The sequence below is a fragment of the Athene cunicularia genome (assembly GCF_003259725.1).
Source record: "Athene cunicularia isolate RWA chromosome 1 unlocalized genomic scaffold, athCun1 chr1_part2, whole genome shotgun sequence".
Taxonomy (NCBI): Eukaryota; Metazoa; Chordata; class Aves; order Strigiformes; family Strigidae; genus Athene; species Athene cunicularia.
Window position 1 is genome coordinate 76,367,526 of NW_020799092.1, and position 18,647 is coordinate 76,386,172.

The 18,647-nt window shown below is 38.9% G+C and overlaps 1 protein-coding gene across 1 annotated transcript in view; it reads right to left on the reverse strand.

Moving 5' to 3' along the window:
• Nucleotides 1-18,647, reverse strand: part of CDC123 (cell division cycle 123) — a 39,095-nt gene that overhangs the window by 9,635 nt on the left and 10,813 nt on the right. The window contains exons 7-10 of the mRNA XM_026868021.1: nt 12,359-12,407; nt 9,921-9,996; nt 6,830-6,952; nt 3,086-3,114 (exon numbers count right to left, since the gene is read on the reverse strand). Of these exons, the coding sequence (XP_026723822.1) occupies nt 3,086-3,114; nt 6,830-6,952; nt 9,921-9,996; nt 12,359-12,407 (277 nt within the window). The remainder of the gene's footprint in view (nt 1-3,085; nt 3,115-6,829; nt 6,953-9,920; nt 9,997-12,358; nt 12,408-18,647) is intronic.

Here is an 18,647-nt window from a genome sequence, read left to right on the forward strand (position 1 = left end):
TGGCTGCAAATCGATGAGAAGTGGCAAAACGAAATATCCCTTTTCAGGGCTCATTAGATGGAGTGTATATAATTCTGGGTCAGTAACCAAACTGTGTTTTCTTAAGATAAAACGCTCTTTCAAGTTTTATACGCAATGTCATGATTTAAATGTAGTTTCAGATGACTTGCACTGTGTATCTAAAGAGCAGTAGTAAAGCTATTCATCTGTCATCTTCCAGTGTTAGTAACCTTTGTCATTTGAGAGCACAGAAAACCACAATCCAGGAGAGCAAAGTTGTGCATATCTGGAGGGGGGGGAAAAACAACCCAACCTGCATTACATAAGATTTTTTCCTTATGTAATAAGAAAACAGGAACCAATCGATTTACCATCTCACGTCAGCTTCACACTGTTTTACTAAAGCATTAAGCAACACGCTGCTGAAAGGAAGTGCCTATGACAAAGACTGTTTAAAGGAAGTTAAGAGATAGATAAAACGCAAACTGAACTGTTACATTTCCCTAACTCCAGCTGCACCTTCATGCACAGTGACAACGCTCACAAGGCTGATACACAAGCACTGGTTTGAACATTAACAAGAGCAGCTGTGAGCTAGCAGTGGTCTGAAGTCACTCACTGTACTTCCTTGTCTTACCACAGTGACTTGTCTTGAACATGGTTAAAAGCTTTTAACATCTGGGAGATATACAAAGCAACAGCAGAGCTGATTCTCAGGCTTCTCAGCTGCCTGCACAGCAGTTGTGGACTGCTAGCAGAAAATAAAATATTAAAGAAGTGGATCCAAATGAAAACAGGCTACCAGTCCTGCAACATAACCTCTTCAGGTTTAGGTCTCCAGGTCATCCAGCTTGGATGGCAGTGTTTTTTCCTTAAAAGATGACTTGTCTGCAAAGTCAGGCACTAGCTCAGATTAACTCGGCAAAGAGAGTGTAACAGGAAAGGCAGACACATAAAAGCTTGTTCTCAACCAGGCCACCGCTGCTTCTATGCAGCCTGCAACTCAATGATCAGGACCTGGGCAGCCTACTCCGTACAGTCTGTCAAGTAACTAAAGCAAGCGCAGAGAGGGGGTTGCTCTTATTCACAACCACATCAAAACCCAAGCTTCTCCATGCTGAATATTTAAAAAGTTGAAAGAATTTAAAATAGGCAGACACTGGACATTTCTCTCATTCTGTAGGTGAGGTTGCCGTGCAACCAGTCTGATGAGGAGCACGGGCTCTGAAAATTAATCACACTCGGCAACACTCAATATTCTTTTGCTGCCTGTAACCCACATACAAAGGGAACGATGAATAATACGGTTGCAAACCACAAAAGTATGTGTGAAAGGAGGAGGTTCTGACACACAAAGGGCTATCTGGCAGTTTGCAAGACCTGAGGGTAGAAGGCACAGAGAGATATCTACAAACAGATATATTTTATCTTGACGGATGAAGAAACGCTGCTCCTTTGAGATCACACAGGCTGAAACCTTTCACTTAAACAATTGGTCTCCATGCCTCAGCTGTGAGGCAGAGTACCCCACAGCAGAACCTGGTTCAATACTGTAGTGTTGCTCCTTGTTTTGCCTGACAGCATCCTCAAGCATGACAGTCTGAGCCTGGACAGGTAATTTCCATTACCATTCAGCACGGCTGGTTTTAGCCCATAGCCTGATTTTAGGTACCTACATTAGAAGCTGTGCTGAGTAACAGTACAAGAATTGCTTTCCACATGACACATATTCCTGTTTAGTTTCTGATTTGCAAACTATGCCACGATTTCCTATTACATAATTACAAAATACTTTATCAACATTTAAAGTTAGAATCAGGACTTACTACAAATACAACTCAACTCAAATAAAGACCCTCTCCAAACGCATGAGTGCAAATAAGTCTAACAGTGAGACTCATACATCTATATAGCAAAAGTATATAGCTTTTTTTTTTTTTCATTTCTGATTTAGGATTTGGAACGAAATTTAAGCTAAAACAAAGACTTACTTCTCATGCACTAGTACGATTCCCAAAATCAGAGTGTGATTCCCAAAATCAGATTGTGATTTAAGGCTACATAATGCATTTTTGATTGTGGTTGCATTTTGAAACAATACATATGTGTGTGTGTGTGTGTGCTTTTCAAGCACAATTCATCTAACCTATTTCTCTCCACTGACACTAGGAGAGTTCAAGGTGACTAACTCAGATATTGGCAACTGAAGTTTGGATGGGACGTTTTTCTCCATCACTATCTGGATGTTCAGGGTTTTGATTTGCTGAGCACTCTGAACCACAGCTTGAAAAGAAAAAATTAGCCTCTATCAGTCTCAAACTGGGCACACCAAATTCATATACTCTTTTGACAATTATCCTTCAAAACCTAGACTTTCATATATGAAGTACAAGTTATAATTTTCCAACCTCACAAGGATAATCTAAAGAAATTATTAGTTTTGATGAGTTCAGATGCTATAAGGGAAAAATATCACGGGGAAAAAAAAAAAAAAGCAGCAGCTCTAGGTATGATTTCTTTTGAAGAAAAGGTGGTAAGAATCCCCCAATTTATTTTTAGCGAGCAAAACATCACAGCTGCCCTATTTTTTTAAATATCCCAGCCATTCTGGCTGAATGTGCAGATACATTTCAATCAAAAGCACCCAGAGTAACCACTATGCAGAGGGAACCTTAGCAACAGGTAGTGCTTTGCTAAAACAATTTAGTAATGTTGCATATTGATTAAGACCCCATCTTAAAAGAAAGCTAAATAGCCTTCAGTAGATCCACAGACCTGGCAGAATTGCAGCTGAAGCCAAAGTTACGTGACAGATTACTTCTCTGGAAGGTATTTACTAAATAATTACATCACTGACGCAGACATATTTACACCCCTAATCCTATTATTCTCCTACTGTGGACAGTGTCTAACATAGAAAAAGACCTGGGGAACAGAATGATAACATGAAGTAGGATTTGTTTGCTTGTTTGCTTTTTGCCAGGACCACTTCTAGGAAGATGAAGCTATTATTTGCTTCACCTCTGTAGCATTTCAGGAAGTTTCCACAGAATAAACAATTATATACAACCTATTGTTCACTTACCCTGCTGTCTCTGTACACATCAAAAACAACTGAAAAGGAGAAAAAAAAATGTTAATCTTAGAAGATATACAATTTCACAGAACACATCTAAATCTGAATAAATAGTGTACACAGCACAATCTCCAAAGTCAATACGTCTAAAGAACTGCAAGCCAGAATCAGGTTCATTTCCAAGAGGGAATCGAAACATTTCAAGAACTACTGTTAATGTACTGAGAGATTAGCTCTGGCTTTTTCCATTTAATGTTGGTTTCTTCTGTTAATTTTCACCCCCAACGCAGAACATTTGATAAACTCTTAGCACAGAGAGAAGCTTATCTTCCACATTACTGCTGTTTGGTTTACAGCAAACAGAGAAGTTTCAAGGAAGGATCATGACTCCACTGTGCTAGACATTGCCCAAACATTTAATAAGAGAAAGTTCCTGCTTGAAGGAGATTAGGACTGCAGCTGATAACAAGACAAACAGGTTGTAGGAACAAAGGGGTCGGTGGGTGTGCTGAGGAGGAGGTGGCAGTGAAATGGCTATGTTTAATGTAACCCAGAGCAGCTACAGCCCACCTACTGATTATCAACAGCTCTTTCAAACAGACCCTTTGATACCCAGTGATTGACGCAAAGCTGCCTTGCTCCATTGTTGTCGCTCCCCGTGACTTAATTAAGCATGAATCTTTGTACATGCATCTTTCTATTAGCTTCTGTTCTGTATGGTTAAACAAATCTTTGTCTTTCTATTCAGCTAGGGAAATCGACAGATAAGCATTCAGGCATGACTACACGCAGAAGTTGTACCAGTTTAGCAGAAAGAAAGCGAGGAAGAAAAAAAAGAAGACAGATTAAGAAAAGCCTCAGACAAATGATGTATTGTCACTTCCTTCACTAATAAGGAAGGGAATATTTCAGCTAAGAGATTTCCCAATACGTGCAGGATAAACTAAACTCAGGATATGACTGAAGAACACTTGAGCCTCAGCAACTACTCAGGAAGCTGCCCGTCAGTAACAGGGATGTTGATTGATCACATCCATGTACGTAAAGCTACTCAGCAGCTTAATCTAACATTTCATGTGAAGTTGGCTGCACTAAGGGCAAACCACAATTCAACAACACCAAAGCCAGTCACATAACTGCTTTTGACCATATAGCTTAAAACACAGCTTTTTGCACAAGCTCAGTTACGTCAATTTAAAATGTCACTCTGGAATTAAGTGCTGTATTTTCTCAAGACAAGTCCTCAGTGTCTAAGTAAGTCATCAGTGTAAAGAGGAGTACAGCAACCCTAGATTTCTTCTTCAGCTGTTCAACTGAACTTGTTGCCTATAACATGTACTCAAATCACTCATAGTCCATTAATGGAAAATTTGCATCTGAGCTTTATTATAAAATAAAGCCTGTCAGCCCTATGGCAATCATTGAGGCTAACAGCAGTTAGTGGGGTTTACATCCCTATTAAGACTGATTGCACATTAGTGGCTAGTTTGGGACAATCACAAACACAGAATAGAGAAGAAAACCTGAACTGTTCCCTCTTCTTAGGGACCACCTCGGAGCTGGAGTGTCATGTACCAGTGAGACTAGTAAAACTTTACCAGCAATTGCTCTAAATGAAAGGTAAGCCAAGGCTCAACTCTACAGTAAGAATCAATACCTCCAAAATACTGTTCTTACTGGGCTCTTATAAAAGGTATTTAGAAGGTTCTAACAACATTTAGAAGTATTTATATATCATTCAACCCATCTGTTATCCTACTGCTCTGACTCTGCAATGCTTCAGCTGCTCTGACTCAACTCTTCCATCTGGAAATGCTACCAGACCAACTGGAAAAAGCAGAACAAACATCATCAAAATCCCCAACGAAATAAGAAGTCAGGAAAAAAGCTATAATACCTTTCTTTCTAAAAGCAAACAAACAAGCAAACCCAGATTTTTATTGTTAACAACATATGGGCTACCTGACAGTGTATGTGATGTGGTATGATGTCAGCGTATGTCAGTGATATGATGGGGGATGCATGAAAGGTGGTAAAAATATTTTCTTCATGGCATTCCTCTACAGATGGACAAGTCACTGGCATTTAGTGCCTAAGGACAAAAGGTTCACAAACCTTCATCCTAGAAGGTCACCCTGAAAACTCCTCTTTCCAGAAGGTAACCCAGATGGCACAGTTCTACGTCCTTTACGTAAGATGACACTTCAGACATTTCAGTTCACCAGACAGCAGTTTCAGAACCTAAATCTAGGCATGAATTTCCAAAAATAGTGCCCTGAATTCTTATCTATCAGTTGATTACATATCAGCTAAAATTACATTGGCACACAGAGGAAAATTAAGACAGTAATCAGAATGTCAGATCTATATGACTGATCTCAGTTCAAAACATCAGGGCTATGGACCTATCAAATCAGCATACTGATTTCCAGACTACTAGTCTTCTCTAAGCAGTGGTCCTTGAGAACTCTGGACTGAAATAAAAGGAACTGTCCAGAGTCAAATTATTAAGAATTTTAATGTAATAGAGACTGGCATTAGAAAGTAACTTTTTCAGAAGTCAGACAGGACAGATCTATTTGATTGCTCTGGTGGCTCAGCAAAATAATTAGGCATGTTCAAAACTTACCTAAAGGTTGCGTTTTCGAAGCTTTATAGAAGACAATCCATCCAACAGACAATTCTTATGTTTATGTATTTTATTAAACTGAGGTTTGGTCCATGCCAGACCCAACATAAACAACTTCATCATATTTTTCACAACTGATCACCCATCACAATGGAATACTATTAAATTCTCACTAAACCATGTCAGGAAACTGTTTCCAATAAAATTTGCAAAGGGCTTCACATTTAAAGAACAAGACAATTTACTTGGGCTGCTTAGGTGTATCAGATACCATGGCCTTTAGTCAAAAGTTTCAGCAGCAAAACTGCTATGCATTGATATTCATGGAGAAATTATTGTAACTTCTTGAAGAGAAACTCACAAATGCTTTCTTCAAGGAATACATCAATAATTTAGCAGCGAACATCTGACAACATCTATATAAATAACTATTCTTCTTACAGCTGAATGCTTTTTGTTATGCATTTCCTACCTCACTTCTCAGGTTTAGAATTCTTAATTAAAAACAAGTATAAGGGGAAAAAGCCTTCAAAAAAAAGAAAAAGTAATTCATTACTCCTTCTGAAGGGATCTTTCACTCATTCATTGTGTTTTGCTGAAAAGCTCCAGCCTATTTCTTCAGGGGTTTTTTGTTGTCAATTTTACAGTCATTCAAAAGCTACATTGCTCTGCATGCTCTAGCCACAAGAGCTATAAGGCTCTTCCAAGTTAAAAAGAACCAAGCCATGTGAAAGCAATAGCTATGAAGAGAGTGGTGCATATCCACAGACTTAAGATATTAGGGAGGCCATTATTTATTGAGATGAACCTGTTTTAACACTGATCTCCAGCAGCAAATTGGAATTTAGCGCACTGCAGCTAGGTGCACTGTGGAGAAAACACAGCTGGCTCAGCAACAGCAAGGGGGCAGGAGGACAGGTCTCATTTCTATAGAGTTTGCCCTGCAAGCCCTTTCAATTTCAAACCTCCCAGTATGCTGCAAAAGAACTTCAAAGAGGTAGACTCTTCATTTCTGTTTTTAAGTCCTTGTAACTATGCATGCAATAAGTATTTAAAAACCTTCATAAACATCCTCTTTCCCTCCCCCATGATCCCCTTGCTCATTGAAGCCTTAAGGTACTTACAGTCTTCATCCAAGAATTTATACTGTATGTGTTTCTTGAAAAACTCCTGTATTGATCTACAGATCTCCTCATGTTGCTTAGAGATATGATCGTAGTATTGAGTGTAGTCCCTCTGTGATATACCTGTCAATGGTTTTAGTTGATTATAAAGAGCTTTAGGCATGCAAAAAACAGAACCAGACAAAATGTAGTTATTAGACATGCATGTTATAACTTACATTTCGGAAAACAGGGTTCTCCCAAGTTTCAACCATTACCAATGACTTACTGTTTGGCTTTATTCTCCTATACCTAAAGCATTTCCATTAGGAATCTTTTCCTTGAGCAGTTCTGTCCTACATTTTGTAAGCCTCATTTTATATGTACATGCTTTGACTATTTTAATTTCTGGAGGAACCTTTGCCTGTGTTTATGTTTCCAGTTCCTGCTTTTCCTTCCAGTTTTACCCACTCTGGTTACTCTGGTCAAACACCTTTTCTGTTCTGCACGTCAGATGTAGGGACCAGAATTTGGAACCATGAAATGAAAGGGGTAGCCTGCACATTAGCAAAGATGATAGATCCTAGCACATCATGCAGATTGTCATTTAACCAGTCTTTTAAGTGCGGAATAACACATACTTGTTTGGTAAGGCACCAAAGGTGAAACCTTAAATCCTAAAATCAATGAGATTGCATGCAGTCTAGTACCTTAATTCTCTCCTTTGCCCCCTTAAGGGTTTTCTTGCATATCCGACATTAGATCAACTATCCCAGCAACATTCCAAGCTCTTAATTTCTGACATTTGTTTGTCTACAAGACAATAGTTTAAGTTGACATCAACAGGATTATATACTTGCATGCATCTTAGGCTACAGAAGTTCTCATACATTATGTGTCAACACAAGCCACTGCAATACCCTGCTGGACAAATGTTGAACCAAGACTTGCCCCATCACTGCAGAATGAGCAACTTATGCTATTTAGGGTAAGAAAAAGCCAGAATCCCCCAAGAAGGATGTATCAATGATGGCAGCTTGCTGGTTTAACCATATACAAAACACAGAGATTAAGTTTTACTGTAAGACAATGCTGACTACCTCCAAAGTTTAAAAAAATTCATATAAAGTTTATGATGTCAGTGGAACTTTGAATTATTAATATCACCACAAAGCTTAACTCAGGTCTAAAAACAACAACCAAGAGATGGTGGCATCTCAGGGGATGCAGATGTGTAACTGGAAATTCATTCACTACACTGCAAGTATCACTCCTTAGTTTGACTGACAGGCTTATTAATTTTAAGAGCATGGGAACATACTGTGAAAAATCTTGGAACTGTCTTCAGAAATGCAGCTGGAGTGCTAGCTAAAAAAACCCCACATTGGTAGATCTACTAGGTTTCAAAACCTAGTAATGAAACATACAGAGTGTTTAATTAGCCAGTGTACAAATGCTTTGAGGTATTTGAAAGTCAGTATCGCTATATATATTCTCTAATAAATCTATATTCAAATGTTTTAGATGTTCTTAGTGATGCATATCTCTGGCAGTTGTAGTGTTCCAGCAGAACATAACAGGACAGGATTCAGCTCTTCCCTCTTCAAAAAGCTATGTGAGTAGCCATTAAACAATACCAGCTTAATGAAGAACCTCTGCTATTAGCAAGATAAACTCTGTTACAGAGAACCGTAATAAACCCTGCAACTGGCATGAATGGGGAGCGGATGGAAAGATGAACATACAAGCACCAGAAGGAACAGCCAAATAAAGGGGCTATGAGAACGCTACGTGGTGTCAGTACCTAGATTAGCACATCTCAAAACATCTATGTGCAGCTCCACAGGACACCCAGATCAGAAAACAAACAACAGAGGGTATGTTCATAGTGATTCACAGAGGTGGGACAGGATGGAGCGACAAATTGCTGACAGCTCCTAACAGCTACGAAGAGGCACATCCAAAACAAGCACACAGTCACCATGCTGAGAAGAAACCAGGAGAAACAATGAGGACTAGATAGCCAATATCCCTTCCATACCATCACAAGGAATCCTGGACAGACCACTTGTATATACGCATCTTGGTGCTTGTGAATATGTAGGTATGAGACAGGCAAGATGAGCAAGCTTGGGTTCGTTTTAAAGCAAAAAAACATCTTCCTTCCTATAAAATCTGGATTAGAACTTTGCTACATCATTGTTACAACATTTCCTTGTTAGAGGAGTTTAGGCAGAATGATTCAATCTTGTTAAGGACAAATGTGCACCAGTCCTGTGCTATTTACATTTGTGTTCATCTTTAAGATTCCACAGTAGACCACGCCAAAACCAAATTCAAACTCCAGAATAGCATTGTCTGAAATCAAACCCCTCAGTTCAAGCACCTGTATGTGCACTAGATGTCTACGCTCCTGTTATAGTCAGCAGAGAATAGTCAATACCTCCAGAGGAGCGTAATTCAGCTAAATTTACCCCAGAGCTGCCTAAAATATATGCTCTAGCACAATCTGCCTGTCCTCCAGCTGTCACAGCTCTCCTGATGAACCCACCAGCCCGCTGCATGCTGTGGATACCCTAGCTGTTCAGTGCCACTTGAAACGTTTTACATTTAGGATTGTGAACCAAAGTAACAGATCAACACGTTCTCTGACTAAGCTACACTGAATATAATATGAGCTCAGACATCTCATACACCCATGGCCATGTTCTGACCTCCCCAACTTTCTGTGTACAATATCCACATGTGGTTATGTTTTATCAGCATAATACTCAAGTACCTCTGTATTCATTCTGCAAGTTGAAGATGACGCAATTTGCTCCTGAATATAAAAGAATCAGTTATCAAAAAGCCTTTGGGTGAAGTTTCTGAATTAGCAATTAGAATTAAGAATATTCCCACTGTAATATTGAGCACGCTGTCATCAGGCTTTCAATGACAGTGAAAAGAGAAATGAGGCATGCCACATTTTAAATTACAGAAAGAAGAAGAAAATGTAATTCCAGAAATGATGTGTGTTAAAGAACTGTCTTCATATTTAGTGCCGATTCAAGGAATCGGAGAAACTCCTCAGAACTTCACCTAATAATTCTATCTTTACAAAAATCCTCACCTATAAGCTTGTTTTCCTTGACAAAGCATCTGAATTCTGCACCAGGGATCAATTCACACCATTTGCGAAGAACAAGCTATAGAGGAAAAATAAATGTTAAAGTACTGTTTCAGAAGGTAACATGCAACTTTTCATCAACAGGTACACCTTCTAGAGCTACAGTTTTGCTGTAATGACAAGATGACCTCTGACGTTATTTCTGATACAAGAAAACAAACCAGTCTTAACCTGCAGTTCACATAATTATCTTAGCAAATACTTCAAAGCAATTAGACAATACTAATTTAATAGAATCACAGAATGCTTTTCATTGGAAGGCACCTTTAAAGAAAGACCACCTAGCCAAACTAGTTTAAAGTAGAAAGGTTCAGACTGGACATAAGCTTTTCCACCGTGAGGACTGTCAAGCATTGGAACAACTCCCTCACAGAGGCTGCTCAGCCTCCATCCACTGGGATTTTCAGACCACATTTCATAAAATGCCAAACAACATGACTTGATCTCATTGCTTAAACAGATTTGAGCATGAGAATGGACTAGAGACCTCCTGAAGCCCCTTCCCACCTTAATTATCTTATGTTCTTCCATTTTGTATGGTATTTAGAATTGTGATATTATTTATGAAACAACTTCAAAGTTACATTAATGATAAAGCAGAGAAAACAAAAAAAAAACCTGCTATACAACACAACAAATCTGTCATGGAATTGGCAGAAACTTGCTTCCTAGTCAAAAGAGCTGATGAGCAGAATTAAATTTAACCAAATCAACCTCTATTCTGGTATACACCCAAGCAGAATTCTGTGACGCCTTTGAAGGCGCAAACCAGTTAAAATAAGGACACAGGATAGAAATAGTAACCAAACTATTATGATCAATAGGACAGACTGCCTGGTAATTAAAGCATATATATCTCTGGCACTTTCTCAAATTTCTGCATTTCCTAAGCTTAAGTATTCATTGAATCATAGAATCATTTAGGTTGAAAAAGACCTTTAAGATCAAGTCCAACCATTAACCATGTCCTTAAGTGCCACATCTACGCATCTTTTAAATACCTCCAGGGGTGGTGACTCAACCACTTCCCTGGGCAGCCTGTTCCAATGCTTAACAACCCTTTCAGTGAGGACATTTTTCTGAATATCCAGCCGAAACCTCCCCTGGTGCAACTTGAGGCCACTTCCCCTCCTAAGGAACAAGCAACAGGAGAAGAAGAGACCAACACCCACCTCGCTACAACCTCCTTTCAGACAGTTGTAGAGAGCAATAAGGTCTCCCCTCAGCCTCCTTTTCTCCAGGCTAAACACCCCCAGTTCCCTCAGCCACTCATAACACTTGTGCTTCAGACCCTTCACCAGCTTCGCTGCCCTTTGGACACTCTCCAGCACCTTAATGTCTTTCTTGTAGTGAGGGGCCCAAAACTGAACACAGTATTCGAGATGCAGCCTCACCAATGCTGAGCACGAAGGGAAAAACACACAGTCCTGCTGGCCACACTCTTTCTCATACAAGCCAGGATGCCATTGGCCTTCTTGGCCACCTGGGCACACTGTTGGCTCATATTCAGATGACTGTCAACCAACACCCCCAGGTCCTCTGCCGCCAGCGCCACCTTTCCAGCCACTGTCCTCCACGTGCTGCATGGGGTCATTGTGATCCAAGTCACATTCAGATGGATCCAATACTTTGAGGGCCTTCATTACTGCTCATGGATACTGGAAACTCCCGACACGTATCAACCACAGTGGAAAAACCTCAATAATCAAAGGTGACTCTCCTAACTACCGAGTAAACACGAAATTCTTCATTCAAACTTTCAGATGTCCTGTATTTTTAAAGCACATTAAGAAACTGCTTTAAAAAAAACAGAGTTCATTCACTCTTCTAAAGCCCTTTAAGCCCATAGGATGATGACAAATGCTATATTTAAATAAAACTTATTATTAGAGACATGACTAGATGTTATTACAGAAGTGATAGCACCCCATGAACAGTTTAAAGCATTGTTAATGTCTACATTGCTAACTTAAAATTTTAAACTGCTAACGAGCATATGAAACACAGTATGATAGAATACTTCAATTCGGGAGGTCCCCAGCCCCTACAGCTAGCTTCTCTCATAGTAACCTCAGTTGTGATATACACAAGCAGCATGCTGTCAGGAATATCTGACTTTCAGCTATTGAACTCGTCCTTCCTGGCAGACATGAGAGGAAACTAACAGGAAGCTTCATAAGTTTGAACTTTAGCTCATCTCTGATCTGTAATTAAATGAACTCCTTATGACCTGCAGTGCTTAACCAGGCTTCCCCACACTGCCCAAGCAACACAATTAAAATAAATAAAACAGATTTTGTGGGCAAATGCCCAAGCACAAATAGCTGCCTGCCTGTGAGCAATTCACTTAAATTACCTAGAAATCATGCAAAGAGTCTTACCTCATAGTCCAAGGAAGGGTCAGGGGAATCATCAGTACAGTGAATAAATCTGGAAAAGTAAGGTACAGGCATCAAAATATGCTTTACATATGAGATTTTGGCGATAGTGAGAAAAATAACCCCGAACTGTGAATCACAAAAGCTACTGTTAAATTATCTCCAAGACATACAAACCTAGTAAATTAAATGTATCGGTAACAAATGTCCTTTTGACAGTTACTAGCGGGGGGAACCAATCACCCTCCTCTTTTTATTTACTATAATTTGGAAGCACTCAAATTTGGACAGGGATGTGGCTCAAATGTGAGTGTTTATTGCTGAGGTTTTTTTGTTTGAATCAACAGTGCTGCTCCTTTCCTCTTTATTGTTATGTTGGCATAACTGGATTCTCAAGGAACCAGATGAACTTGAGCAATCTAATGTAGTTTCATTGCAGCATGTTTTCCCTAGTACTTTTAATGTTTAACTTCCTAAACCACACAACAGAGACACATCATCATGCCTTACAGCAGCTCATTTCCATGAATAAGGGATGCAAAACAGCACCACTCGGCACTTCTGATTCCACAGCATGGTATCTTTCTAAATTAAGAGCCTTAAGAAATACTCTTACAAATCTCTTGAGAGCGGGAATAAACAAAACTATTTCCATAACTGCAAGCAGACGTCAAGGTTTTATCCCTTGTGAGCAGCTGACTCTGTGTGTCACCTTTCAGGATGTATCAAGAATGGAGGCAGGTACACCCAAGCCAACTTCTACCATTTTGTTGTTTTACAGCAACCTTGCAATAAATCCTGTAACTTTCAAAGGGGATTAGCAAAAGAACATGCATTTTCCCTCCAAGTGTACTCCCTGACCTTATTGGCAACAAATGACTTTGAAGCACAACTGTGTAAAGGGTCGCTGTTGAGCAACAGTCTTAAATGGCAGCATTTAGACTATCTCCCTTTGGCACTGAGCTTAGTTAAGCAATTCAAAAGTCTAACATCTCTAACATAAGCATTGCATTTGTAAGACACGGCTGCCCAGCCTTTGGTTTGAAGTGAAGAGCTATCTTAAGAGTTCATTCAGCACACTGCCAGCAGAAATAAATTTCACACATTTTAGTTTAGACTTTAATATCCACTACAAACAGAAAAGAAGAGCGACAGCAGTCATACTTTCCAAAAGTACCATAATCAAACAGTTCATATACATCTGTAAGCCTATGTAAACAGATAACATCCTTCAACTACAGTTTATATTCCCCACAATTTAAGACCTGTTAAGGCAACAGAAAAACTCATGGGAGCCTGCAAGTTTTGATAGACTCAAAATTCCTCCCTTACTAGCATTATGCCTACCATGCTCAAGAAAATACCTACCTCGCTCCCCACCCAAAAATCATAAGCTATATATAAAAATGCAGCGGAAGTCCAGCACATGGAGTTTTACAGTCCCTGCACACTAGGACCTGTATTCTCAACAGACTTCCAGATCTGACATAGGGTTACCTGCAATCAGCTTCATTCCAATGCCATGCAGGCTTTTCCAGCAGTCAGAAAACAACCTTATGATCAATCATAATTACCCCCTGCCTCAACCCTCAGATATTTTGGGGGAGAGATATATGGGGAAAGACATTTCCTCTTTCCTTGTAAGTCAGAAAATTAAATCCTTGGGTGCCATCCTAAGCCACACGGATTGCTCAGGTACTGCTGCCAGATCAAGCAAACAGGAAAAACAAAGAATATAGACAAAAATATTGCAAGACACAGTAACATTATTTTTCTTGAGCACAGGACTGAGAACAAATGAGAAAAAAAGGGGAGCACGCAGCAGAAGACAAAATAAACTTGGGGTTTTGCAGTCTCATTCTCCTTCTAAATAGTATCATGAGTTTTTGTCAACAAAAGGACATTACTACCACCCCTTTTTTGGGGGGGTAAATTTGGGTAGTTGCAGTTTTATATTTTTCACCAACTTAATGTAACATTAATTGTTCAGACCCAGCTGAATTCCTCTATTACATAGGGCCTTATGATCAAAAGAGGCAGAAGGCTGAGCAGGGTTTCTTTAACTCGCATCCCATTCAGGTTTGGAAGTACTTGAAAGAACAGTAATAAAGACTTCAGGAACACAAAATTGAGAGATATCTGGGCTCTCTTTTCTGAAGCCTTTGAAAACTGTCATTTTGAATACTACTAAGCGTGAAGGAATTAAACTCTACTGCTTATAGGCCTTGTGCTGTGGTCAACAGCTTGTTTACAGATTGATACTTAGATGTCAAGAACATAAGGATCAAGGTCTCTTTATATGTAGCAGTAGTATGTTAATCTCCAAATGCATATACTTGACCACTGGACCACTACATGAAGTCATTATGTAGTTCAGTTTTCAACATTGAGAAAAGCAATTTAAAAGGTTTCTAAGTCCTCCAGTACCAACCCTGCTAAGAGAGCCATGAACTCATTTGCAAATCACTGAGATTAGTCTGAGGATAATAAACTATTGCAAATATAATGAAAATTGTAAAAGTTACTCTGTACCTGACAGTTCCCCTGCTATTACCTCATCACTTATTTTAAAACCTTAATTAAAAAAAAAACAAAACAAGGGGAAACTTCTAACAGCCTTTGAACTGCATCTTTATTTATTGAATACTGAACCTTGCCGGAACTTTAAGGACTAAAAGAAATAGGAAACTCATGCACCGTTCAACAGAGGATCTTGTACTACAAAGTAAATTGCTAGGAAAAATGGCATGTGAGTAAAACCTCAAGAAAAAAAAATAATCAAAAAGGCCTCATTTTCCACATCCTCTCATGGGGAACTGTCTACCTCAGAATAGGTTACACAAAAGACTAAACCAACAGCTACCGTTCTTGCAAAAAGTTATCCCGAGTGCCAAGTCACATCTTCGTGAAACAACACTGCCTCCTATGTTCTGTTAGGAGAACACAGGCTGTTTTCTCCACATCTCAGAAAAACTTTGTAATTTCTTTATCACTTGTAATTCAGTATTTAAAAGCATTAAGTCTGGTATCAAAAATGTATCCAGAACACTAGCTTAAAAACAAAAAGGATTGAAACATCTGCTAGGTTTTAAAGTTGTACAGTTTCTTATGAGTCTGATGGGCTAAACCTCACTCAAGAGCAGACTTTCTCAATTGTTCTCAGAAACAGGCGCTTAAATTTTAACAAAGCCCTCTTATAAACACCTAAACAAAACCCCGCATCTCCCCTCACATTCCTTTGTATCTTACACAACAATACATTTGGAAACTTTTTCTTGGCCCAGCGGGAGTTGAAAGTTTCATCAGCTCTGTTAACCTAGTAGATACTTCTTACCTACTAAATGTGGCATAGATGGTCCCTTCACTCCATTTACTGGGCTTAGACAGGGTTCAGTGGCTACTTTTAGACTCTACTTCACCTGTCTAACCAGCTGAAGTAAATTCTCAAAGAATTTTGAGGGATGAATTTTTGAAAGTAACAGGTCCATAGCATCAGCTGGTCCAATAAAATACTGCGTGACAATTTACGACACTTAAGTGCACATCAGAAAACTGCTATTCCTGCATGTGACTCATACTGCCTCTCTATGATAAGGCAAAGGGCAATCCCTGCAGAAGAGGTTCTCTGCATTAGGTTGCTTTTCAACAGGGTTGAACTTAGAGGACTTCTTATCTCACCTCTGTGGTTGTGATTATTAAACAACTGGAAAAATAAGAACACTTCAGTGTTCAAAATCCCAATAGTAGCATCTGTAGACTTAAAACATCAGTATGGACCTATACAACAGGAACAAACTCCACAGTTTGACAAAATTTCCAAGGTTTATTAATGGGCATAATATAACAACCAACTTATAAGTGAAAGGGCATTATCATATCATTAGAACTATGCTAATATTTATATCAGTCTCAAGGTGGGCAATCATGTCTTAACAAGATGTAGTCCACACATGCTAATAATAAGGATGAAAACTGTGTTTTAAACCAATACACTCAACAGGTCTCTAAAAGGATTTTTGTTCAAATGAGGAGTTTTAATCACTTAACATAAATCCCAATTAAAAATGGGATTTTTTTTTTTAATCATACTTCCACAACACTGTTTTTGAAAACCTACATTAAAATCTGAAAAGTTAAGGATCACACCACCCAGAAGTTTTTTTGTGAACTCAGCTAAGTAAAATGCAATGCTTACTTTGAAGCAGAAACATTGACTACATTAGTAAGTGCATCACTCTGAAGTCTTTGTTGATTTATACAAAGGAGGAAAGTTAACTCATTATTCTGAACTTTTCAGCCACACAAAGTGTCAACATCATGAGAAAATCCAAACATTTAAAATAGTCAAATCTTATCTACTAATGCTCAGTATATTTGCATTAAGGTCATATTTTAAATGGTTTTTACTGAAGTACTGCACAGTTGAAGTTTTCTCAGAACTTTAGACAGTTGAGAATTACAGCAAGGGCAGTTCCCTGACCTGAACAATGTATAGATTGATACCAGATAAGCACATAGTAAACAGGGGAGGAAGGAAGAGGCAAAGAAAGTGGTTTGCCTTAAATTCCACATCACTGGCATAGCTGGATTAAGAAACAGATCTTCAAATTGCCATGGCAAAGCCTTTTCTGTATTATGACCCATGAAGTGGATTTTTAAGTTAATACAATTGAACAGAAAACAACACAAAACAAAAAAGGGTATACAACATTTCAGCAGTTACTTATGCAGGGCATGAAACTTTATACCATACTAAGTATTAATGAAAGAAGTAGAAATATAGTGCATTTATCCTCCAAGTAGCCCTCCCAAGGGATCTGGATGTATTATGTATCGTAATTTTCACGTGTTCAGCACTTCAGGTTCTTATACCAGCTACATTTTTTATTTCTGCTTGCTAAAGACTAGGGAACAGGCAGCTAATCAATAGTATAATTAAGGAAAACCACTGTTCTGGTTCAGCAATAATCATTTCACTGTTTGGGTGTGGACATTTTGTACAAATAACTTCGTAATTTAGAAATACCATGCTAAGACTAGACAATAATATGTGCTTTAATCAAAACCAAGATGTTCATAAAATATAAGATACATAGAAATCAAAATGATTTTACAAATTACATACATTCCCCTAGTTGCAAGTATAACTTTCATTTCACGGAAACCACAAGGCAGCACTGCCCATATTAACTCAACCTTACCAAAACAGCAAAGTCTGTTCTGATAAAAAAAACCAACCAAACAAACAAACAACAAAACCATCATAACCCAAATTTATACCAACATTAGATAAGACTTTATAAAGGAAATAGATGCAACACTTCTCAAATTAAACTTAGCCTTTCGATCAGGTGATGATTCCACAATCATGTCACAAGGTTTGCTTATTTACCACCCACAAGCTGAGCTGTGCTATCTGGCAATGCGCATGGTCTTATCACACTGGAAAAGGAGTCTAGATGGATTGGACTACTGCAGTTTGAGGTGTTGTCTTTCAGCTAGGGGTTATTCTCTTACAGCAGGATCTGTAGAAGAGAGCGTGTCTGCTACAGGCTGCTCAGCCACAACTGTTCTTAATACGGTGTGAACTTGAGGTGAAATTACTGATGGTTCAAGTTAACACCCATGCTGTGAAATCTCACAACACAGGAGCTAGAATGCCTTCATGAATAGCTGAGGCACTAGCTTTACCTGATACGAGATAAAACCTGACAGAAAATGCACTGGTTTCAAGTCTTAGAGAAGGTGGTCCTTCTCTAAGGACCAATTAATTCTACCATAAAAATGGCATAAACTAGGAGCACAAACACACACACACACAGAGTTGCCACATCTTCTAAATCAAGTGGTGCTTGCTGAACACTTGTGTCCCAAATTCATTAGGAAGTGGTTAACCAAGCAGGAATTCTCCAAGGAGCTCAGGGTACTTTTTGCTGAACCTCTTTATACATGAGGATAGTGGAATACAAACCCCATATTATTTAATATTCACAAAGGGATGATACAAAGTGTACAGTTCTTCTCAGACCCACAAGACTCAGTTCTGAAAGCAGTTACAACAAAGGACACATCAAATTTTAGTGCTCAACCTTCCGAGCAAACCGTCCTCAAGACACCTGGCTGAGTCACCTAGCCACCCATTAGGGGAAACCATGAAAAAAAAACTCCTTGGTAAGGCACCACAGTCTTCTGAGAATCACTACTCACTCACCTTGGAAATGTAAACTATAGATTTCTCATCTCCTCCACCCCTTTCATTCTCTATGATCCCAGAATCATGAATTCCCAGTGC